Here is a 24,741-nt window from a genome sequence, read left to right as displayed (position 1 = left end):
AATCTCATTTTTGTTGTTCTTGTTAAGTCAAAGATATCAAAACCTTCATTATCAACTGGCTTAGAGATCCTAAATCATCCTTTTAAGCGTGAAAAAAAATCTTTCTTACTGGTTGTTAGACACACCAGTGACTCTCTTCGTTGCGATGGTGATTCTTTGACACCCCCTCTTGCAGATGAGAAATGCCTCACATTTTTCTAAGTCTGGCTGCCCCCCACAAACAAGGACTTCTGGCCCACAGCAATTCCCACGCCAAGCAGGAAGGAGGGCCTGGCAGTCTCCGGGGGCTGCAGTTGTGGCCTCAGCTGTCAGAAGTGAACCTAACCTTCTTGTGCCAGGGCCTGGGTCAAGATTGGAGATTACCCCATGTGCACTTCTGTATTCAGCTGTGCGGTCTTCTGACGGAGGTGGTATGTAAAGCCAAAAAGCCCCCTAGCTGCTTGTCCAGGACGCCTGCTCCTGGAGTTTCTCCGAGTTAACTCTTGTCAGCAGAGCTACGTGAAATTCCGTGGCACCCTGTGGCTCCGCGTCTGTCACTCACTCACACACACGTGCTCTCTCCTGACATTCCTCTTGTAACTATGGAGCTAGTCCTCAAGGTGGAATTTTACTCTCATGATAAAGACAGTCTCTTCCCCCTTCTTTTCCACCTTCCTCCCATTCCCATGAGTCCTCCACACAGGTTTGTTCCTTTAAAGGTTTATTTCTGGCAAATAAAAAAAAATAACTTATGTGGCTAGATAAATTAATGGGATTAGACATGACACAGGGCAGAGCTGAACGTTCCTGTTTTCTTCTGGATCTTGAAGGCTGGTGAGAGGCAGCTGAATGAGACTCAGCCTCGTGTTTTGTGGGACGAAGAGACGCGGACAAAGTGACTCAGGTACATTGGTGCTCCCTGGAGGGCTGGGAGGTGGGCTCAGAGGAAGAGGCCGAATCCAAACCTCGTTATTGAAAAGAAATAGCTCTTCTTTGTAGCACTGGAAAAAAATCAACCAAAACTCTGCACATGCTCATCCGTAATGACCATTAACATAACATACCAAGCACAGGCTCAGAAAGATGGAGCAACAGACTGAGGACATTTTCAACATGGTACTTGGGGATACCTTTGGGAAAGGTGCCTTCCCCAGCAGAGGCCAGCACTGTGGAGAGATAGGACCAGAGCCACTACTGGCACAGTTGTCAAGATCTTTTGCTTTCTGAACTCTGGGGACCACTGCCTTTTAGCCTGAGGGGAATGTCTCCAAATTTCTTGGGCTTGGTAAGTCTCAGAAGCAGCCAGCCCCTTGGTCAACAGAGGGTACTTTTCCTCCAGGAATCTGAGAATGGAACATGCTGATAGTCTGTTAGTCTGTGCTGGGATCTTAAGGCCAGAATCCCAGAGACCTTTCCAGAGCCCAGATCCTCAAAGCTGGGAGAGAAGATTCTGGGGACTATCTGCCAGGGAGGAAACCAAGGCTCCTCCAGGAGCAGCGTGTGAGTTCCCCAGGAGCAGAGACCATGGCTTGCTCACCACTTTTGACCTGTGTCTGGCTCCTTCATGAGGTTTTGGCCTTGGCATCACTTTGGAGGTGGGGTTTACTCTCTTAGGCTATGGTGAATTTTGGTTATAATTTTTTGATAAATTAGGAACAGGCTTTAGTTGCCTGTAAACGCACTGACTAAGACAGCCAGAAAGCAAGCAGGTGAGACTCAGGAGAAGCTCAAAGGGTTTTCCCTGATAAAAGCATATGCCGTGAGGCTATAGGCAGCTCACTTCTTAAGGCCCATGCATAGACTGCAGGCTGGGCAGCTGCCTCTGCGGCCGACCTGGAGGGACTGCGTTGACCAACTGCAGGGCCAACCAGGAATTGAGGAACCTGCCTGCACAGACGGAGAGGGCCACAGCTGGCTGGACACTGGCAAAATTTAAACAAGGGCTGTTCATTTAACTAAGTATGACCTTAGCATCCCTATCTAAAGACTTCTGAAAGGCAGAACCCTAAATTTTCAAATCACTGGGCAGTTCTGAAATCCAGTTCAGGGTCCCCTTGTGGCCATCAGGAACAGCAATTTCTGGCACAAAAATCAGCCCAAGGATTCAAAGCCCTCAAGGAGTAGAGGGGTGTGAGAAGAAATACATAGCGACACACCTGCTCCCTCTTCACAGAGATACACTTCTATGCTCCAGACCTGGGGCCATATTTACTCTGATACCACTCTTATTAGGTGTTCTGAAAGTTCACACTCCCAAATGAACTCATGCCTGTGTCATTTTCCTTTGAAGGACCAGAAGGCCCCCTCAGTGCCATCTGAGGACACCGCCGGTAGTGCCTATTAAATAACACCCGGACAAGGCATGGCCCTTCAACCATCTTATGAAATGAGAAACCACCATGCCCGCCACGAGGCCGTTCACATACACGTGTGCAGGGTGGATGAGGAAAGGATAGATGAGAAACTGGGACCACACCAGGTGATAACCGACAACCAAACTCCCCAAAGCTCCCAGCACTGGACGACTCCAGAAAGGTGAGTATTTATATAGCTCCTACAAAAATAAACTTTCGATGCCTGTTCCTTAGAGTTATAAAGGACAGGCCTTTGCATTTGGTTTGTCTCTGGAGGTTTTTCTGGTATCAAATGCAGTAAAGGTTTTAAATGACTCTGAGGCAAGGTGGAAGAACTCGCTGCCTGCCCCTGCCTTGGTCCTGGGTTTCCAGGATGGGATGGGAGACAGGCAGAAGAGGGCAGCTGCCCTGGGCACAGCATAGCAGAGCAGAGGGTGGGGTGGGCTGGGCCACAGAGAGGCTCCCCAGAGTCCTGTTACGGGAGGCCATTAACACATTGTGACTCTGAGCACTGGGGTCTGACTCCTGAGTGTCTCTGGAAGCACGTGTGCCTCTCCTCTCAGTGTCCAGCCAGGGCAGGCATGAGGTGTTAGATCAGATCCACTCAAAGGGGGCAAGCCAAGAGTGTGCCAGCTTTTCCCCAACAGGCTAGGGCTCCAGCAGCTCCCCTCCTCTTCAGAACTGGTGCCCACACACTGTCAGTGTCCTACACACTCTCTCACTTGCTTTTCCTTTACAGCGTCTTTTCTCTAACTTTACTGGTCTGAAAAAAAAATTCTAATACGTGCAGCACTTACAAGTAACTTATAAATATGGGAAGCTGTCAGAAGTTTATATATTTTAAAACCATGACTTGGGCTAGAGTCTGGTGAAACAAGATCATCAGGCAAGGTCGAAAGGTGACATCTTTGGAGGACCAAAGCACCAACTTGCAACTTGCCCCCGTCGGTGGAACTTTGAAACTGTAATGTGGATGGAGTCCGAGACATGACAGCACACCAGCGAGACAGAGAGAGAGGCGGAGGGTGAGTGCCTTTCACTGTTACCAATCTCCCCCACTATGAATTCTTTCAAACACTCTTGCTCCCTGGCATTAGACTCTGTCCCACAAGCCATTCATCTTCCATGCACTGTCTTGGCTAAAGGTGCAGATTAAGGGTAAATTCAAGCCCTTCCCTTCCCATGGGAGGGCTCTGAAAAGAGGGGAAAAATAGGAAATTCTGGAAGTGTGACATCCAGAAAATGAACTCTGAAAAAATCTTATGTCTTCACCTAAGTAAAACTATCTTGTTAAAGGTTCACATTGATTTTAGGATGCATTTAGATTTTCTAGATATTAAGACAGAAAAAAAGGCGTCTTGGGTTGGAGGACAGGTGACAGGTTTGTAAGCAGATCCTTTCCAATCTGGGCTTGTGACCATTCTGAAGGCATAGAAACCAGCGTGGGACCTGAAGATGAGTCACTGAGGAAGCTCTTTATTCCAGCAGAATTCCCCCCCCGGACACTGAGGAGACGAGCGTTCCACTGACTGTCAACTGGGAGCCGTGGGTTTGTGTGGATGACTCTGTGTGAACGGAAACAGCCTCTGGAGAGTAAGGAGCCCACAGATTTTATTACAGCCCCTGCTCACCAAGCCCTGACGGCCTCCCACATCTCTGCCCTTTGGACTATGGAGGAAAAAAATAATCGTTCAGTTTTCTGGGTCACAAAATACAAGATGGGTCTAGGTTGTACAAGGAGCTTACACAGGCAAGAAAGCGTGCAAACAGGGGTGGGAATTTTTCACCCCCTGGGTGAGCCAGTGCTCAAGACATGGAAGGAGGACCTGAGTCACCCTCCCGGAGTCCACATGGGTTTGTGTTTCTGGCTTTTATGAACCATGTCCAACTCCAGCTTCTGTCTTCTCCTGAGAGGAAGGAGAATATTCTATGACGTCAATGATTTTTTCCCTATTACAATATCACAAAGAGGTCCAGGGGCAGGCCTAAGAGAAGGACCAACAAAAGCCAGAGTGTCTGAGAATGACATAATACTGACTTTTCTTTGTTGGTAACAGTCCACGAAACGTGCACCCCTCTCTCCTGAGACACGGTGAGGCATGAGGGGAGGCGGCAGGGGAGTTGTGGGTAGGACATTGTACCGTGTGACATCACGATCATGCAGCCGGTGCCGACGGGATAGAGATGTGAGAACAAGCACGCAGGGCTCCAGGCTCACCCTGGGGGGAGGTGGGCGGTTTCCAGGTAAGTGCCCAGCCTCTCAGGAACACTGTCTGTCCAGTTCTGCCAGGGCCATCCCCTGGGGCTCGCCATCTGGGCTTGCACCTTTAGCCCTCATCTTCCCTCAGCTCAGTGGGTAAAAACTTATACTGCTGCTGGCGGATTTGGGCCAGTTTTTTCCTTGCTTCTTCCAGTTCTCGCTCTTTCTTTAGCATTTCTTCCTGGGCGGCGATGATCTAGAAAGAAAGCAACAAGCTGGATGGACCTACCACTTTCCAGAAAACCCTCCTATCCACCCCACTGCTCATGTGAGCTCCATGGCTCCTGCGACCGTGGGACACTGCAGCGCCTCAGGAACAGCTTTCTTAGCTCTGGCGACCAGCCTCTGTCACTGTTTGGGTTTTGAGACTAATGACCCAGTTGAGCCATGAAAACATGCTGGTTCTGGCCTGTGATTTAACAGCAAACATCTCCTGCAGCCTTACTATGTACCAGGCTCTGGTGCAAACACTCCATGTAGACAGTCCCTTCACTGAAGGGGCTGCCCTGTGAAGCATGCCCTGTTGAAAGTCTTGTTTTTCCAAGAAGAAATCTGAAGCTGAGTGATGTGGGTCCACTGTCTGGAGTCACCGAGCCAGTGGAGGAGGACCTGGTCCAGGTATGGGCAAAGCTAAAGCAGGGCCCTGAACCACCAGATGGCCCTCAAATGCTTATTTCACGCTTTTAAGGTGTGATCTGAGGAAGACTTGCTAATAGGTATTGTGTGAAAAGGGAAAGTTGTGTTCAAAAAAGCAAAGTCAGTTCCTTTCCTGGCTTTCCAGAGCCTTTGCTAGGCTAACGACTATCATTACCAGGGTGGGGTTATTGAATGCAGTATTCTCCAGCCTTATTTGATCAGAGCCCCTTCTCTGTGAAACTTCTCATGAAATTAGTGCATGGAGAAACACATTCTGGTAAAAATACATGCAGTGCATAGCCAAACACAGGGTGTGGTTCAGGAAGAGCTAAGGCAGACATGGGGAATGAGTAACTTCAGTGCTCCTGATGCGGATAAATAAAACAGTCCCCTAAAATGGATTTACGAGATGGACACACATCAAAAAGTGTAAGCCTGACTTCCTAGAGCTTTCTCCTCACTCCCATGCATGAGAATGCAATCCTGCATAAGTCAGAATCCCACCTGCTCGTATAAAAGTTCTGGGAGAGGAAAAGCATTCTCTCTCTGTAGGGCCAAATGTCTGGAGTGGGCAGTAGCTCCAAATGCCTCATTTTATTTAAATAATATTGCTGTCCTCCATTTTTGTTCTTCTTTTCTACAATAGAATCCTTGATTTTAATCTAGGCAAATGCTACTCAAAAAAAATATATATATACTACATTGTCTAGCCTCCCATGCAGCTGGGTTGGGCCCGTTATTAAGTGCTGACCAATGTATGTGAGAGGACGTAATACCTGCAGCTTAGGGTCATGGCCTCCCCTCCTTTCCCTCCTCCTGCCAGATGGAAAGTTGAGGGGGCTACTGAGCCAACGTGGACCACGTGGGCAAGGGTAACATCTCAGGGATGGTGAAATAGAAAGGCAGATGGATCTGGCTCTCAGACGTGAAGGAAACACCATACGATCTCTGGTACACGAGGAAGAAATAAATTTTGTCTCTCTGTTACAACCCAACACCTATCTCGGGAAGTAAATACTATTCTTGATTTAATTACAAACCTGAGCAATGCCCCCCACAAACTTGGTTTTCACTACAACATCGTCATCATCAGCTTTGCCAAATGCTGCCTTCTGGGCTGCACGGACAAGATTGTCTGAGGCTCTTTTCACAGCATTTCCTGCCGCCTGGAGAGTGAACAAAACATACATTATATCATCAGAAACAGTCATTTGGGCCTGGCAAGAATAGACATGAAGGTACAGTTTGTGAGACCGTGAGTCAATTGATTATCCAATTATAACATCAAGTTCTCTAGCCAGCGAGTACCCATCTGTCTGTCCATCCATCCATGGATTCTACCAACACTGGAACCTATCTGGTCACTCACAGATGGATGAGACAAAGTGCCTGTGGCCCCCAAGGAATACTCATTTTTGAGGGGAATCACAATTATGTAAATACGTAATAAATGATCCCAGCAATGTCATGTGTGTGTTAACAGAGGCATGCCGGAGTTCTGCCTCCTTGGTCTGGAAAACCGCCTCCCCTGCCTCCATCTGATTTAGCACATACTTGAGGACTTGGCACAGACATCACTTTCACCTGTCTCCCTTAGCTCTACCCACAACCTCTCCCTCTGTGTGCCTGGAGTGTGCTGTGCCGGCTTCGCTGCAGCCTTTACCACGCTTGTGGCTGGCTGTTCCCCCCTGGACAGTGAGCAACTTGAAGGCAGGGGCAGTGACTGGAATCCCTGCATCCCCAGCAGAGGCACTGTGGCTGTCCATGGTTGGTGCTCACTGAAGGCTTTGAAGGAATGAAGGGCTACCCCTCTGTGGAAGGGCTGAGAGCCTCGCAGTAACTACGGCCTTTTGCACGTACGTTTAGGGTCTCAGCACCACAGGCTCTAAGATGGAGTGACTGCTAGAGACAGGTAAAGAAGAGCTTTTCAGTCTTCCTTAGATCTTCCTTAAGGGCTGTTGCCTGTATTGGCTTATTTTTAATGCTCATGAAGCATGTCCCCAGGGACATGCCAGCTGAGGTTTGGAATTTTCTTCTAAAAGTGGTTAAGGCTTCATTAAACCTCTCGTATTTCTTGTCCAGCGCCCCCTCAGAGTCCAAGGCTTGTGCTTGAGGGTTCGCCATCAGAAGGTTGAGAGTTCTTCTCATTCAAAGCTAACTGCCCCATCTGGTCTGTGAACTAAAGTGACCAATGCAAACTATGAAGGCTTGCACAGGATGGGAAGGGAACCAATTAATATTTGACAAGTAATCACCATGTGCCTATTCGCCAAAGGGTTTATGAGGTCGGAAATCTTTAGCCCACTTTTCTGATGTGAAACCGAGGTTAAGAAACCTAACATTTTGTAGCTAGCAAGTTATACAGCTGGGATCTGCACATAGGTCCATCTAGCCCCTGGGAACTCCTGAGTCATTTATAAGGTGCTCAAATACAACACTTCAGCATCCAGTTAAATCGGTAATGATGGGAACAAGAGTGATGTTGCATTCTATCTGTGTAAATCCTTAGGACCTAACAGAGCACTGTCATATCCATTCTCCTATTTGACCCTCATAAGAGTCAGTGTGGATGGCTCTATCCCCATTTTACAGACTAAGCCCCTGAAAAGTTTTCAGTGATTTATATAAGATATAAATGGCAGAAGCAGGACTTGAACGAAGTCTCTCTTAACTCAGGATGTTTTCCTCAGAAGTGTCCCCCAGACCCAGAAATCACATATTCACAAACACGCAGCTCCTCAATTTTTCCCTGGGTTTATCCCAGGTATCAAATAAAGGTGAGGGAGGTGGGTCAGAAAGGGACTCAAGAAGGCCAAAAAACAGAAATGCACTTTAGGCCTTTCACAATAAAACAAGAATTCTGAGCTTTGGTAGAACTATTCAAACATTTCTGCCATTTATGATTTGCTTCATGACTGATGTAAACATACTTTTAGCAGTACAATCTGCATTTTAACACTTATAATAAAAAAATCTCAAAAACCGGAAACAAAATGTCCAAAGTATAGGGAAATTCTGGCATAACCAGTTGATGTAATATCATGCGATCATTAAAAATGGAACTCATGAAGAATGGGCCAGCTAGCTTTGCATAGAGAAGTTAATGAAGCCTTATCTTCAAGGAAAAAATAGATATGATAAAATGTTAAGTGAAAAGAAAGCAGAATGTATCTCGCCATGATTACAACTGGACAAAATTATTTTATATGTAGATAAAAACGAACAGAAAGCAATGATAACGTTTGATATACGAAGATGTTGGGGCCGTGTGATTGCTTTCATTTAAGCATTTCTTTAAAGCAATCAGGAAAATGTATCTGCTCTGAGAAGGACTTGATTGTTACCTTCCTAACACGTTCTCTGGGGTCTGGGAAACAGCAACAGTCTCATATAATTTCAGTCCTTTTACTCTCTTCTGTAGCAGACACTGGCTGAAGGCCTCCTCTGAAGCAGGCACCGAGTTAGTAACATATGAGAGAGGCACAGATGAAGATGTGGTGTCTGCATCTAAGAGGCTCACAACCTGCTCACAGACAGACCTGCAGTGGTACCATGTGATGGGAACCTGAGTGGTCTGGCTAGGGGCTCTCAAAGGACAGAGGAGGGATAAACTGCCCAAACCCTGGGAGTCAGGGAGGGCTTCCCAGAACAGGGGACTTTGAAGATGAGTCACAAAGGACAAGTAGGGGTCTGCTGGGTTGGGCTGGTGAGGAGCAGGGCCCCAGGGCATGAGACCAGAAGGCACACGAGGAGAATGGCAGCTTGGTGGGGCAGCAGTGGAGGATGCATGGACGCACGCAGTAGATGAGGCTGGAACGTGGACAGAGCTGGCTGATGGAAGGCCTGGTGGGTCATGCCAAGGAAGTGAGGCTTGTCCCCTTTGGTGACACTTACCCGCTCCAACAGGAGTATTTTCCCACCAGCATCAGTGACCATTACCTGTAGCCGCCTCATGGCCTCTGAATCCTGGTCGGCCTTCACCTTGCAGGCCACCAGCAGCTGAGCCGTGGAAGCGGCGACCTGCTTGGCAGATGAGATGAGCTTCTCCTCGCTGGCATGTCCCTGAACAGAGGCATTGGCCGCCTCACAGAGACTGCTGGTCGCAGCCGCCACCATCCGGGCCTGGGGACAGTCAACAGAGAAGTGACCCAAGGCCCAAACCTCCCTTAGGGGACCCCAAAAGCAAACTGGGAGGAAGGAGAAGGCAACTCACAGCAGAAATCAGCCCCTGTGACCACTGTCCGTCGTCTGCAGCATTGGCAGGGATGGAGCCCACCTAGAGAGTAGAGTCGAGAAATTGGCCATGAGGGCAGGCAGCCCCAGTGGTTGCAGCCCCTCATCCCCACACCTTGCTTGGGAACCAGACTTGCACCCTGCTTGGTGCCTCCTGCCAACAGCCCCGGCCTGAGAATGGAGCAACCTTTCTCACGTGGGACTCAGGCCATGCCAAGATTGCATAGCACATCCTGGCAGGTTTCGCCACCAAGAGGCAACAGGAAATGCTAAGAATGGCTCCATTTAGCTGCCAGGTACTGCATTTCTGGGAAACGGCTCAGGAATGATGGCCTGGGGCTGTCTTTCTACACTTACTCCTCTGCTGAGCTTTCTCCATTTCAAATGTGGGAGCCACTAGGCCTCCTCTTTTCAAGGGCTAAGAGAAATTTAAATCTCTCCCGATTACTGACCCTGCAAACCACACTGCGTTTCTGGCAGATGATGTTAAAAAAGTGTGGTGGACCTCCCTCTGGTACAACTGAGTGCAGACCCTTGTCTTAAGGAAATACCATTTTGTCAGGGGTGGGAGAGAAATAAGAGGCTGGAAGAAATATGGATCTCTGTTTCTATTTAGAAATCATGGCAACAAGTAGAACATTTTCTGTCCACATCTAGAGGGAGAAGCGACAGGAGGAAATACCTTCAAGCTTGTGGGACGTGCCTGGTGAGTGAGGTAAGAGTATCTCAACTTGAATATGAAATTGGGGGTGTGTCAGCAATAACAGGGCCATATCAGGGCTTGCTGAATGTCAGGTAAAACTCCAAGGTCCTGCCTATAATCCTATAGTTCACCCAAGTCTGGCTGAACCTCCTTCACCAACTTTTTAAATGCTTGAACACATAAGTTCATTGGAGGACAGATAGGGACTCTGCCATATCCAAGTTGGATTCTCCAGTATCTAAGCAATGTGTTGGACACATAGCCCTTTATCAATGTTGAAATAACCAGGATTTTTTTTTAACATAGGATGTTCCATTCAATGACACATTTGTGGTCTTTACATATTGACCAGCCAACAAGAACTTGCTGAGGCCAGAGCGCGATGGCTCACGCCTGTAATCTCAGCACTTTGGGAGGCCGAGGCAGGTGGATCACGAGGTCAGGAGAAACATGGTGAAATCCCGTCTCTACTAAAAATACAAAAATTAGCCAGGCGTGGTGGCAGGCGCCTGTAGTCCCAGCTACTTGGTAGGCTGAGGCAGGAGAATGGCGTGAACCCAGGAGGCGGAGCTTGCAGTGAGCCGAGATGGCGCCACTGCACCCCAGCCTGGGTGACAGAGCAAGACTCCGTCTCAAAAAAACAACAACAACAACAAAAAAAACCCTGCTGAGTACAGGACATGGACAAGGTTGGCACTCCGCTGGCTCTACAGGGGATCAATGGGAAGGATGAAGAGAATAGCTTGTGTGCCAGGTGGGGAGACAGACATGGACCAGTACTGAGTAACATACAACACAATGGTTTAGAAAGAGAATTCAAGGTATGTGGACTGGACTAAGCCGTGGCTAAGCTCACAAAAGACTTCCTGGAAGAAGATGCACAGCCTATGGTCAGGCACAACCTTCCTGTCTGTACTGCAATGCGAGTTCTTGGGTCAAGACACAACTCACCTCCACCTATCTGTACGCTGACAGCAAAGGCCTTTTGATATCAAACAGAAATGAATGACAATGATGGTGACCACATTTCCCAAACCCACGACTGGTCAGGTTTCTGAGAAGCTCTCTGAAAGCCAGTGTGGATAGGATGGTTCCATGTGTACGTAAATAACAAGACACATGGAACATGTTAAATGGGAAGATTGTTTCATATCCAGAATTACTAATGTACTAATAATTCTTTGAATCCTCAAAAAAAAAAAAAAAACTATGCTTTTATGCTAAAGTAGATTGAATGGGTGACTAGAGATAAAGCTGAAGAAATTTCAGATTTAAAATCTGACTGGCCCTTTCCCCAGCAGACTTAGGAAAGTGCTAACTGCAAAGTTGGCCAGTATTCAGCTCAACAGTCCTAAAACAAATGGAGCCCTTTGGAGCTGGAAAGTGGTATCATAAAAGCCGCCGACTGCGGTGCTTCTAGAATGGCCCACCAGGAAAATATGACAGTTTACATCTTTACATAGCCTAATGTACAGTGGGAATATAAATGTCTCATTCAGGACCCAATCACTGCCTGGAATGGGATGCTTTCCTTAACAAGAAGCAGATGAGAGGCCCAGAAGCCAAACCTCTTATTCTGTTGGTCTGAATGCTGCAGTTTTCAGTCAGTCAGCACAGAGAGTGGCAATTCAGGGAGGGAAGGCATTGCATGCGTTTCCTTGGTCAGGACAAAGGCTTGTAGCTCTTTTCCTGGGCCCCCAGAGGCTGTGTGTTGAGTGTCCCGCATGTGGTCAGTGGCTTTACCCACCTTTCCTTGGGCCACCAGCTCCCTCTGGGCTGCCGAGGCCGATTTGACCAGGGCACTTGTGGCGGCAGCAATGGATTTAGCAGCTTCCAAGATCTGTTCCTCAAAGTCCAGGGTCTCATCCGCTTGCTATAACCGAAAGAAAACAGCATCACATGCAATTCATATCCACAAAGGGCTCTTTCTTCCAAACTACTTACTGCTGGGTCACCTGGCTCTTCACCTGCCTATTGTTTTTTGTTGACAAACCACACCTGAAATGGGATGGTTCCTTAACAAGAAGCAGATAAGAGGTCCCCTGTGCAAACTTTAAGGACTCTAAGTCAATTTGCTTAAGCCACCCTCAGGTCACACAGTGTTGAAGATGTGGCTGGTACCTTTCAGGCATTAAGAGACAATGGCCAGGCACAGCAATAGTTTTCTTTGTATGTGTGGTACAATATTTATAACACAAAATTTACCCTTTTTACCTAATGTTATACACTGACACTGTTGTACAACAGCAATACCAGGATAGAAAGGTCAGGATGCCTCTCCACCTGCAGGCCCTTCCCCTAACTCCAAAAGGAAAAAGCCGTTAGCTTGACATCCCACGGAAATTTGCAGACAGACTCATTTTCTGGAACAGAATCTTTAAAGATATACATTCACTGTGAATAAAATACACTCAAATGGTTTTAGCAACATCAATAACCAAAACCAAATAATAAAACAGTAGATCATAGCACTTACTCTCTTCCAGAGCCTAAGCCTCAAAAATGGACTTTTAAAAAAAAAGAAAGATGGCTATCAGTTCTGAAAAGTCATATTTTTCCTGGGTAAAAATCAAAGCCAAACAGCACTGGCATTTCTGTGGCTGAGCACTGAGAGAGTTATAGACCAAGCACAGATTGCCCAGTGGTGAAAAAGAAACCAGGGCAACACGACATCAAGGTGGAGCTTGTTCTGTCCCCTGGACACCTGAGGCACGGGCTCCACCTTGGGAAGAACATTGGACACCACTGCGTAGGTGTCCATTAGGGTTCTGGTCTAAATTCACCACCCTCTCCTTTGCTGCTAAAACAACTCATGAAGTTGAAGAGAAGCTTTGGAGAAGTGGGACAAGTATAAAGACTGTGGTCCCAGGCTGCATGGGTTGGAGCATCACAATTTAGCTGGTGGTGGTCAGATTAGACCTGTGCGGTAACATTCCATGACTCTAGGTCAATTTGGTTAAGCTGCCCTCAGGTCACACAGTGTTGAAGATGTGGGTGGTACCTTTCAGGCATTGAGAAATGATGGCCAGGCCCAGTAATACTTTTCTTTGTATGTGTGGTAAAATATACGTAACACAAAACTTACCCTTTTATCCAATTTTAAGTGTACAATTCAGTGGCATTAAGGACATTCACACTTTGTGCCAACAGTAATAGATTTTTAAGAGTGCCTACTGTGTACCAAGTATTTTGATAGGCACTTCTACATACATTGACTTAATTCTCACCAAAAAAAAAAAAAAAAGATCGTATATTGGAATTATCTTTATCCTTATTTTTACAGAGAGAAAACCCAGGCTCAGGAAGGTAGATTATTGGGCCAAGCAGCATGAAGCATCTAAACCAGAATCTAAACCTAAATCTGACTCCAAAATGAGGCACTTTAACTAGCCAAAGCCACCCCTTAGGGCATCAATGAGAAATGGTTTGTGCCAGAGGTTCAAAGTCAGCTTGCTAATGCTCCCATGTGAAACATCAGACAGGAGAGATACAATTCTTCTCCAGCTCTCCATTCTTAACGCCACATCTTGAACCATGAAAGGTGCTAATCCTTTTTCTTTATAACCCACATTATCAAAATACAATTTCAATGCACTTCTAATGGATCTGAATGATGGCGGCATTTCAGAAGTTCTGAGACAGAACTTGAGCATTCTTTGTTATTGCTGACCAAGTCTTGTTCTAAGAGTATTCAGGACAGAAATGAATTTAGTTCTACTGGACTCATTTTGGATTGGTGGAGTATAGAATTTGGTGACTGAAATACAGAAATGATTCATTGTGAGACACTCTCGCATAAAAGGAACTCTTGTGTAGTCAGTCCCCAAATAAATTACAGTAGACTCTAATTTATATATATTAAATATATAATGTATATTTTAATAACCTTGAGATTAAGAGCTTTTCTGGAAATTCATTCTGCCAAAGAATGTCAGGCACATAACAGATTAAAGCACTAGGGAAATTACAGAATTTTTGACTCCAAACTCCTTATCTCATTTTGCAGATGAGGAAACGGAGGCTTGTGGAAGCTCTTCATGGCGGCTCCTGAAGTCTCTCACGCTCTTGCCTCAGGTGGCCTCAGCTACACTATGGGTTACACGCCCGAGTCCACTTTACGGTGTGGAATACTCTGTCACATTTTTTATTTCCCAAATTTTAAGATTTTCAAAAATGGGATTTCCTTAAAATTAAGTGCGAAGTCTTCAGCAGGGGTAGATCTGATAGGATCATCTCATCACAACTGATTTTAAGAGCCTCTCCCACATCTTCCACTGCCTGGGAGTTGTTTTTTTTTTTTTTTTTAAACGCTTGTAATAGATATTCGACTTGGAAATATTTTTGACACCCACAGATCTTTCTGGTAATGGCAACTGTTGTAATGCTCTTTGATGAATTTTTATTTTTCTTTCCATAATATTTCTATGCTTTACAACAGACATGGCAGAAGGCCTTATCTCTGGGAGACATTTGCTCTGATTAGAAAGTATTAGAGATTCTCCCTAGAAAGGCTGACTGGGATGTCACAGGGATGGAGGGTTAATGTTAGATGCTACAGTTTGGGCAGAGTACCCTGATGAAACCTGCCTTCTGACTGCTGCGTCCCTATTTTCCTGTATGCCAGGTTTATGACTAAGACGCACTGCCCACCCTCTCTCTACTGCTGAAATCAGACACCAGTACTTAATGTGTCCTCATACCATACAACTTCTAGCCTTAGAGAAAATGGGATCTCTCCAAGCCAAGGAGACATGGTCAAAAACCCAGGTGCCCCATCAGTTCCAGCTCCCACCAGCATGCAGAATGGAATAGGGGAGAAGGTAGGAAGGACACACACTTAACCATATCACAAGAAGGAGAGAAAGAGAATTGACTTGGTCTTCAAAGGACTTTCCTAAATAAAAGAATCACAATTAAAATGAAGAATTTGTTAATGGAACAGTCCCCACTGCAGCTGAGAGACTGGGGAGACTAAGAACAACATGGTGCACAGTTGACTCCGGGGAAGAATCTGGAGGCTGGGCCCCTCTCACGGAGCTCTCATTCTCACCTCTTCACCAGAGAGGCTCAATTGGTTGGTGTCTTAAGGTCCTCTTTAGCTGAGGTGTTACTGACCTGACCAGGGTCAGTCAGATCTGTCCTTCTGGTTTATAAAGGGGATAATGGAATCCTCGCTTCTGGGTTTTTCATTCTTTCTGCAACTGGATCATGTAAAGACCCGCTAAAATAATCTTTTAAAGATTATGACTAATCCTGTGCATGTGGCTATTTATATTTCTTTATAACTACTGGCATCAAGCTAAAGCAAGGAACTTAAGAAAACAGTTTCATTAAACAGGATAAATTAATAGTCTTTAGCCATAAAAAAGAATGAGATCCTGCCATTTGCAACCACATGGCTAGAACTGGAGATCCTTATGTTAAGTGAAGTAAGCCAGGTACAGAAAGACAAACATTTTATGTTCCCACTTATTTGTGGGATCCAAAAATCAAAACAATTGAACTCATGGACATAGAGAGTAGAAGGATGGCTCCCAGAGGCTGGGGATGGTTCATGGGTACAAAAAAATAGATAAGACCTACTACGTGTGATAGTACAACAGGGTGACTATGGTCAATAACTTAATTGTACATTTTAAAATAATTAGGATAGTGTAATTGGATTGTTTGTAACACAAAGGATAAATGTTTGAGAGGATGGATACCCCATTCTCCATGATGTGCTTATTTCACATTGCATACCTGATATTGTTTGGCTGTGTCCCCACCCAAATCTCATCTTGAATTGTAGCTCCCATAATCCCCACATGTCATGGGAGAGACCTGGTGGGAGGTAACTGAATCATGGGGGCAGTTCTTTCCTGTGCTGTTCTCGTGATAGTGACTAAGTCTCATGAGATCTGTTGGTTTTATAAAGGGGAGCTCCCCTACACAAGCCCGCTTGCCTGCCGCCATATAAGATGTATCTTGCTTCCCCTTCACTTTCCGTCATGATTTTGAGGGCTCCCCAGCCATGTGGAACTGTGAGTCAATTAAATCTTTTCTTTATGTATCACCCAGTCCTGGGTATGTCTATATTAGCTGCATGAGAACAAGCTAATACAATGCCTGTAACAACACATCTCACATATCCCATAAATATATATACCTACTATGTACCCTCAAAAACCAAACAAAAAAAATTTTAAAGAAAAAAATAAATAAATAAATGGATAGCCCTCGCTGCAGAATCACCTGAGGATCTGGTTAAAGATGCAGATGCTGTTTTGGTAGGTCTGGGGTGGGAGCCAGGAATCTGTATTTCTTACAGAGGTGGTTACACACTACTCTGTAGGAAATGCTGGCCTGGACTTAGGAAAACAAACACCACTTAACCTAATCCTACCAGCCTGTGAGCCCCTCCAGGGTGAGATTGTGTTTTATTCAACCTATGTTTGTTTCTCTAGCACGAAATCAGGCAGAGGAGCCCATGTGATGATCAACATTTGCTGAATGAATATATCCATTCAAAATGCGTTTCCCAAGTTCCAGAGTTCGGCCAGAGCACAACGCACAAGGTAGGAGAAGGAGAAATACACAGAGTAAGCATCCATATCATTAGCATCCACTCCTGGGCCCTGGTGGACAGATGCACACACAGCTATGAGCAGGTTCCTGCCCTGTTTGAGGCCGTGGGTTGTTAATTGTACAACTCTACTTGCATCCCTCAACTGGAATTCACAGTTTGTGACATTTAGTCATGCATGGACATACAAATGTAAACACAGTGGCATTTTACCAAGTGGCACTCTTACGTAACAAGACAGCACTGGGAAAAAGAGTGAACAGATGTACAAACTAAGCTTCTACTCTGCCTAATGAAGGTGTTTGCTGCTGCCTCTGCATGCTGAATTATCTTCTCCTTTGATATACTGTTCTTTTCCCCCTTCCCCTCCATTTGAAAAGGCTATTTGGCCAGGTGCCCACCAGCTCTAAGCAATCGTCTTTCCTGGGCTATCTGGCCAACTCTTGCTGAGGATAGATTTATCCCCACCTGGGCTTTTTGGTAGCTTCTAGAAAGGTCTGAGTACCCTGTAGTTGACCTCTTCCCTGCATGCTGACGTTCCTTGCTCACCCTTTAAAAAGTCAGTGGCCTGGTGAGATCCCTCTTGGGAAAAGCTATATATTGGGTTGGCTCCCTTCCCCTGTTTCCCACTTGGGAGAGTATGTGAGACCCCTATATGTTGCTCTGATGGGCTTAAAGTTTCAGGAGCTATATGTCCCCTGGAAGAGGAAATAAATGGTGGTAGTAAGGGAAGTGGTACGGAAAGTGGAGAAGGTAAAAGGGACAGCCTTTCCTCATATTTCTTTTGGCGTTTGGCCTTTCATGGATTCTGAGAACATGGTCTTCACACTAATTCATTCATCTTCTAAGCGTACTTCCCCTCCTAACCTATCTGATGGGGTCACTACAAGTACGTGATTAGTATATGTAAAGCATGGCTCACTCAGGAGATGCTCAAAAACTATTAGCAATTTCATTATCAAAAATTGTTTTTTCAGGTTTGGGGCTAAATTAATCTGTTTCTCTGTCTAAACCCTGTTATGTATTCATAATTCCAATAAAAATTCTTCTTGCTATTTCTGATTACAACCTAAATTCATTATAAGTAAAACCCACAAATCAGTGTCAGGTAACAAACAGCATAGATGGGCACCAGCTCCTCTCTCAGCACCCAACCAGGAGTGGGACACTCTGGGTGGTAGTCACTGCTCTGTACTTTCACTATGTGACTGTGGAGTCTTCGTTGCCCTTTCTCCAGGTATCAGTTACTCAGTTTTCTGTCGCTTGAGGAGCAACTCAACTTCCTGGTCCTTTTGCCTAGACATGGACATTTCCAAATTAAAGTTCTCTTAGAAGGTGGTGACTAAAATAAGCAGGAACTACTTTTTCTCTTCTGATCTCTCTTGACCACCTCCTCAATATCCTTACCAACATCCCCCACCATCCCCGCTCCTCCTCAACGTCCTTACCCACTTCCCCTGCTCACTGTCCCTGTCGGGTCCTGGGCAAGTGTTGGGCAGGGGAAGAGAATGTCTTCCCATGGTCTTTTTCTTGGCCTTTTCTTATGCCCTGCAACACCCCCAGCTCCTTCCCCCAATGAACTTGAAGGTGAAGGAGCATAAGGCACGCATAGGAGATGGCCAAAGGGCTTGCCTCCCTCCCTGAAAACTTACTTTGAGGGAATGCTTTGCTGAGAGCTAAAAACACAATGGTCGCCCTTCTCACAACTGGCTCCACAAACTGAAGCCCAGTTACATCCTTCTTTCCAGTGGGGTCTCAGGCTTTGCTCTGCGTTACTCAGAGTCTTGCAGAATGCCTGCTACTAAAAATAAGGTCATAGTGCATCAGAAACTTTTAAAAAGTCCTCTTGGATATGTATTTTTTAAAGTGTGAACATTTTGCATTTAATTTAAATGTCCTTGAGGGAAAAAAGGAGGCCAGTGCCTAGAACTCCCACAACAGGAGTGAGGCATTTTCCTGCCAGTTGGAAGCTGGAGTGGAGCAGGCAGCCACATTTCTCTTTTTTGTTGTTGTTGCAAGTTTGGCTGCTACTAGTTTGCTTCTGGTATTGAACTGAGAGGTGCCTTAAGGGAGGCCTTAGCCTGTATGCAAAGCCCCAAACTGTGCAAAGGTTAGATCAGCCTCTCTTCTGGAGGACCCATGGATGGGGTGGCTTCAGGACTGCCACCTTGCTAGTTCTAGCAAAAGGTAAACCTCCCAGAACAACTGGAACTGCTAAGAGCCAGGCATGGACAGCTGGCCTTGTCTCAGGGAAAGCTCCGGAGAGACCTTAAACAGGCAAAATGGGTGACAGAGAAACTGCCAAATGGCTGTGCCTGTGACTGGGGAGGGACCATACCCTCTGCATCCGAGGAATACGTGCAAGTTCATGCAGTGTCCGCTGGAAACGGTCTGCACCTGCATGATTAGTATCTTGGGAGTAGTTTTCCCATAGTATCCATTGCTTTATTTTTGTTTTCAAAATGGAGAGCAATGCCACTGAAATAATCTTTTAATCACTATTTCTGTTTAAGGGGCCCTTGAATGTCGATATAGAAAGCACAGACAAAAGATAACAGGGTTCTTCCCAAGATGTATCAGATAAACTCCCTACATCTTAAGCCCCCGTTCTGTGTCTGTGAAGGGTCTGACAAGGGCCTACTGGTCTACCCTGGAGGGGAGTCTCCCATACTTGCTTTTCTTATTTATTTATGTTTTTGAGACCGAGTCTCACTCTGTCAGTCACCCAGGCTGAGTGCAGTGGCACGATCTCGGCTCACCACAACCTCTGCCTCCTAAGTTCAAGCGATTCTCAGCCTCCCGAGTAGCTGGGACTAAAGGCGTGCACCACCATGCCAGGCCTATTTTATATATATATATATATATATTTTTTTTTTTTTGTATTTTTAGTACAGACTGGGTTTCACCATGTTGGTCAGGCTGGTCTCGAACTCCTGACCTCAAATGATCCACCCACCTCGGCCTCCCAAAGTGCTGGGATTACAGGTGTGAGCCACCATGCCCGGCCCCACACTTGCTTTTCACACCCTGTATGCTCCTGGTCTGGAACCAACGAGTGCCACTCAAAGCCCACGTGCAGCCATGCAGAAAATGCTGTATTTGTCCTCCTCCTCCCTGAACAGTTGGTTCCTTTTTCCCTTCACCATATTAATCACTACAGAGAACATGCTGGTCAGTGACAAAGTCACCCAAAGAAACAAGAAAATCACATCAATTCAAGCAAGTGGGCTTCGTCTGCAGGTCCTTCTGAAACCATGTTTTCCTTTGTTCGTAATAACTTGCTGTCTCTTTTCCATGGCCATTTGCCATTTCAGTCAAACAAACAATGTAACTGGACTCAAAACCAAAGCTAGTGTTCTCTAGCTGTGTGAAGGAGGGACTGATTGGGGCAGCATCTTGAAACCCGCCTGACAGAGCAGCTGCCGACACACACAGATCGCTTCTCAATGGAGAAGGATTCCAGAGACGGGTTCCATTGTGTAACTCCAGAAGCCAGGACTCCAACATCACAGGACCCTCTCCTGTGTCATCACCTCTCTGATGTTGCTGCTGGTGACCCTGTCACTATGCATTCACCTGTAAGCAATGTGGCAATGACTTCTAGACACAGTAAGGGGAAGCTTTCATGACTGACCTGTTTAAACCATCTGCTTACACCTTTTCTCCTCCAAAACACTGAGAACAGTACGCTTTCCAGAAAGCAGTGCTCACAAAGTATTTTGTTGAGAGAACTCAGAATGAACTCACACGTACTTCACAGGCTTTTCTATAAGGAAGAGGTCAAAAAACCAACCAAAGAAGGCTGTTATGTACCAGAAAAAATGTTTTCTATACCATAATCCCAAACTTCCTGCCACAGTCAATTAGGCTATGAAATTACTTTCTGATTGTTGGCTTATTCTAAACATTACCAACCTCCACTGACAAGTTAACCTATAACAGGAAATTCAAGAGTTCAGTTGACATTATATTACCTTCATGAGATACATTTAGTCCTATATCCAAGGTTTGTACAAAGCTCACTGACTCAGTATCCATGCAGTTGGTATGGCGGATTTGCTTTATACATTCTGTTACTGTGAGTGGAAAGGGAAGTTATAGAAAACTGATTTGTGCTCCTTGAATTTTTGCTGAAACCCTGACATGAACTTCTAAATTGAAGATCAGGATAAAAATGAACCAAAATATAAATCTAGATGTGTTTGAGGCTGTAATCCTGACCTTTATTCTGTGTCACAGACATGGGTTGGAATCGTTTTTTCCACTGAGCATATTGAATTCCTTAAGGATTCATCACTGCACAAAACTAAGCCACACAAAATACCCCAGGCTCTTATGAAACATCAACACTTATTATTTGTTTCTATAATAAGCAAGTAATCTAGTAATACTGATACAGGTCTCGAATGCTACAAGAAGAAATGGAAGATAACATGAATTGTAATGAGTGCTCCATCTTCTAAATCTACTTGTGATTTTAACGTGTTCTTTCCTGTTGCCTTATAAACTTTATTAGGAACCCCCGGAGACAGGGCAAGACACTGTAGGAATATGTTTGATATATAGTTGGATTAAATAACAACCTAATATATCAAACATATCACACAGAGGCCTGCAGAAAAGGCATCCAGGTTTGACTGAGCTCGAGACTAGGCACAGTATTGAAGGTTACAGCTGCAGGGGGTGGTCACTTTTGCAGCAACTCCGATAACTCTCTTTGGAGCACAAGTCTGCCTGCAGATGTGGAAACGGCGCCATTAACAATACTGTCAGCACATGCACCAGCGCTCACTGACATTCTCATCTCCCCAGGTGAACAGCGGATTCAACGGTGCATGTCTGGGAGATTCCAGGCAAAAAGTGATGCTTAAGTTTTAAGAGCCTGAGGTGAAAATATACCAGAATCATCATCATAGACCATGAGCCATTCTCCCTTAAAAACAGGCAACCTGAGACGGTGGTGAGCAGAGCATTTTAGACAAAAATTACTGTCCCTCCCCAAACTCTTCCTGAAAGCAGTGTGAATACTCCCCAGAAGGAAGACACATCCATTTTATACTGAGGGCATGTGTGTGTACCAGGGTAGGGTTATAGGGATATAATAAGCAATTGTTTACTTACAGTACCCTGAGGATATTTTTAAGGTTTTGGGAGAGAATGGAGAGAAGTGATTAAACTCAAAAGACTGGCTGATTTTGGTGCAGATTGTCGTTATTGTTTTTTAATTGGGGAAATAAATTCCTTTATAAAAGCAAGGAAGATATTTCATGCAAAAGTTATTGCAATGTGCCCTATTAGGCACAAAAACTATGGTTTGGGTTGAAGGTTTTCCAAAACAGTTTCATAGATAATATCCACCTCTGGTCATCAGGCAGAGAAAGACTTCAGACCATTGTAAAGCAGTTTAGAAGTACCCATCACCCTTCCTAATATGATGGGAGTGAGCTAAGGCAGGAACCCTCAAACAAAGGATTCACATCATCAGTTATGTTAACCTTGACCTTGGCCGAAGGACTCCTTGGCTTTCCTGTAAAAACCCTCAATGTAAACACAAAGGCTATATGATCCTAGAGTACTGTAGGGAGTCCTCACAGGCCTACTTCGGCAGTCATTAATTTTTAAGGTGCAGTTATTTTTTAAAGCTTTGTTTTATAAAATGTTAAAACACAGACCCTTCCATCATCCCAATTCCATCATCATTCTTGTACATTCCCTACTTATTTTCTTCATCTGTGAGTTTTTCGAGTTGTAATCATAAGTACATAATTCTGCATCCTTTGTTATACCATGAGCATTTTCTTCGTGCTACACAGTCCTAGCAACCATTATTTTTCATAGCTGCGTAATATTCCTTCAAGGAGACACTTGGTCCACATCCAGGTTCTCATTACTACAAACAAGGCTGCAAGGGACAAATCTCTCACAGGCACACAACTTTCTTCCCCTCTTGGATTTCCGCCTCGGGAGAGATTCCCAGAGGTGGGATTAGTAGCTCAAAGGGCACACAGAAACTACAAATGGCCCCTGTGGGACTAGACGAGCCTTCTCTGACAATGGGGTGGGAAACAGGGGCTGGTATGAACTGAAACTGCCACCCAGGGCCATACATAGCCCTCCCAGCTGAGTGACAGTGGTCGGACCCTGGCAAGGTAATTCGCCTCTTGGTGCTTCTGATTCTAATGGACTTTTTGAAAGGATCAGATGGGTGACTCCCGTAAAGTACCTAGAAGACTGCCTGGCACATGCTTGGCAATTGAACAATGTGAGCTTCCTGTTTTTCTTTCTTCAGGGGCCAGTGGAATAATTTTTATTTCAGGCATTTCCTAGGGAATAAGTCCAGACATATTTTCAGTGATGATGGTGATAATAATGGTGATATAGTTACCATCTACCAAGTCTCACTGTATGTCAGACAGTGTTCTTATCTATCTTATTTAATTATTATAACAATAATCCTATGGGGTAGGGACTTTAATAATTTTGTTTTCCCATCTGGAGTTGTGAAGTGAATGACCAGATAGGGGGAAACCAGGACTCAGAGACAGACAAGAGATCAGAGGGACCCTGTGGAAGGACAAAGGGAAAGACATTGCAACAGGAGCTCTTAGAATATGGTGAAGTGTTAATGTTAAATTAGCACCAGGCTAATTCTCCAGGAGAACGAATGTGTCAACTGACATGGCTTCGGCATTAGCCGACAAAGCCCTCCCCAAGAAAGGCCACTCGTGATAAATCAGACAAGGAAATGGAAAAACATTATGCACCAAACCTCTAAATCTTAGTTAATGGTTGACTCTTAAGTTTAACGTACACTTTTCATTCACGATTAACTTGATTGACAAAGCAGAAACAAAGGCGTAACCAGAAAATGGAATTGTCCCAACACCCACACTTGGCTCTTAAGTTTGTAAGAAAACTCTGACAATATCAGGCAACCCAAGACTCTCAGGTAGAGTCCAGCAGAGAGAACCCTGGTAAATCCCACAATCAGAAGCCCAAATCCTTAAGTTACATCTTGATGAGAAAACGTTTAAGTGCCTTTACCAAGTCCAGAGCGACTATTAGGAGGTTGGTTCTAAGCACTCGAAGGTTTTAAGAATGTTCCCAAGCTGAAGAGACTCAGTCTGTGTTTATTTCGTACACTACGCTGGCCCAGGGACTGCTTTTGAGTGGTCTGCTCTGTTTCAGGGCCCAGACTCCATCCCTTGGTCTTACAAAAATAGGTAAATTTTTAGGTATACCTAAATTGGTGGAATCCAGCCCTTTTTTGAGGGGAAAAGCCAAATATTATTTCCTAGTATATCTGGGTCCCTGGAAATAGGTGAGTTACATGCACCACCAGGGACTTACTTGAATAGGAAGAAAAAGAGGCCTCCTCTGGTTCTACCATTTTCCTGCTGAAGACAGCTATGGAAGGTGGGGTAGGAGGTACTGGGTAGGAGGTATTAGCTTAACAGGGTTGGGGCTTTGCCCCTGGAGACAGCACTAGCTTTTCATCCTTTTATTTGGAAAGTGTCCTTCCTCCTGCCTAATCCAAAACTATCTCTTTCCTTTAAATGGCTATTCCTCTTCACATATACCTATAATCTTAAGTTTTAAACATTTATCTACATGACAAACATAGATGGAAAAAACATAGCAGCTACCCATCCTCTCCAGCATACACTGAAAAAGCCTAGAATGGGTGCACTTTTGAAGTTCTCATTGCCCTCTGATTCCCAGCAGTGCTATTTCTTTGTAAAAAGCAAAAGAGAAACCAGAAAATTGGAGGCTAACAATCTCCTCTCCAGTAACAGCAACTTCTGACAGAAAGCATCCAACACCTGCTTTAGATAATGGAACTAAATCAAGACTGCAAATGCCCCAATTCTTCCTTTGGATACCCAGAGGAATTTTCCTGGGTGGTTAACTTGAAAGACTCATCAGCCATTTTTTACCCCCATACTCTAAAGCAGTGCCAGGCAGGTAGATCCGGTTTTCTGCTTGCTAGTCTGACCATAAGGAAAGAGCC

General features: G+C 45.2%; 1 protein-coding gene across 4 annotated transcripts in view; it reads right to left on the bottom strand.

Annotated features, from left to right (window-relative positions):
* Window positions 1-683: 683 nt before the first annotated feature.
* Window positions 684-24,741, bottom strand: part of TLN2 (talin 2) — a 460,005-nt gene continuing 435,947 nt past the window's right edge. For 3 of the 4 annotated variants that reach the window (XM_030814511.1, XM_030814512.1, XM_030814514.1), the window contains 5 exons: window positions 11,913-12,038; window positions 9,443-9,505; window positions 9,124-9,351; window positions 6,270-6,395; window positions 684-4,789 (listed from right to left, as the gene is read on the bottom strand). In XM_030814511.1, coding sequence (XP_030670371.1) covers window positions 4,661-4,789; window positions 6,270-6,395; window positions 9,124-9,351; window positions 9,443-9,505; window positions 11,913-12,038 — 672 coding nt within the window. In that variant the 3' untranslated portion in view covers window positions 684-4,660. The remainder of the gene's footprint in view (window positions 4,790-6,269; window positions 6,396-9,123; window positions 9,352-9,442; window positions 9,506-11,912; window positions 12,039-24,741) is intronic. The other variant, XM_030814513.1, reaches the window with a different exon arrangement.

This window comes from Nomascus leucogenys, chromosome 6, assembly GCF_006542625.1.
Source record: "Nomascus leucogenys isolate Asia chromosome 6, Asia_NLE_v1, whole genome shotgun sequence".
Classification (NCBI taxonomy): Eukaryota; Metazoa; Chordata; class Mammalia; order Primates; family Hylobatidae; genus Nomascus; species Nomascus leucogenys.
Note: the sequence above shows the minus strand (reverse complement) of the source record. Positions and strands in the feature narration are given on the sequence as shown.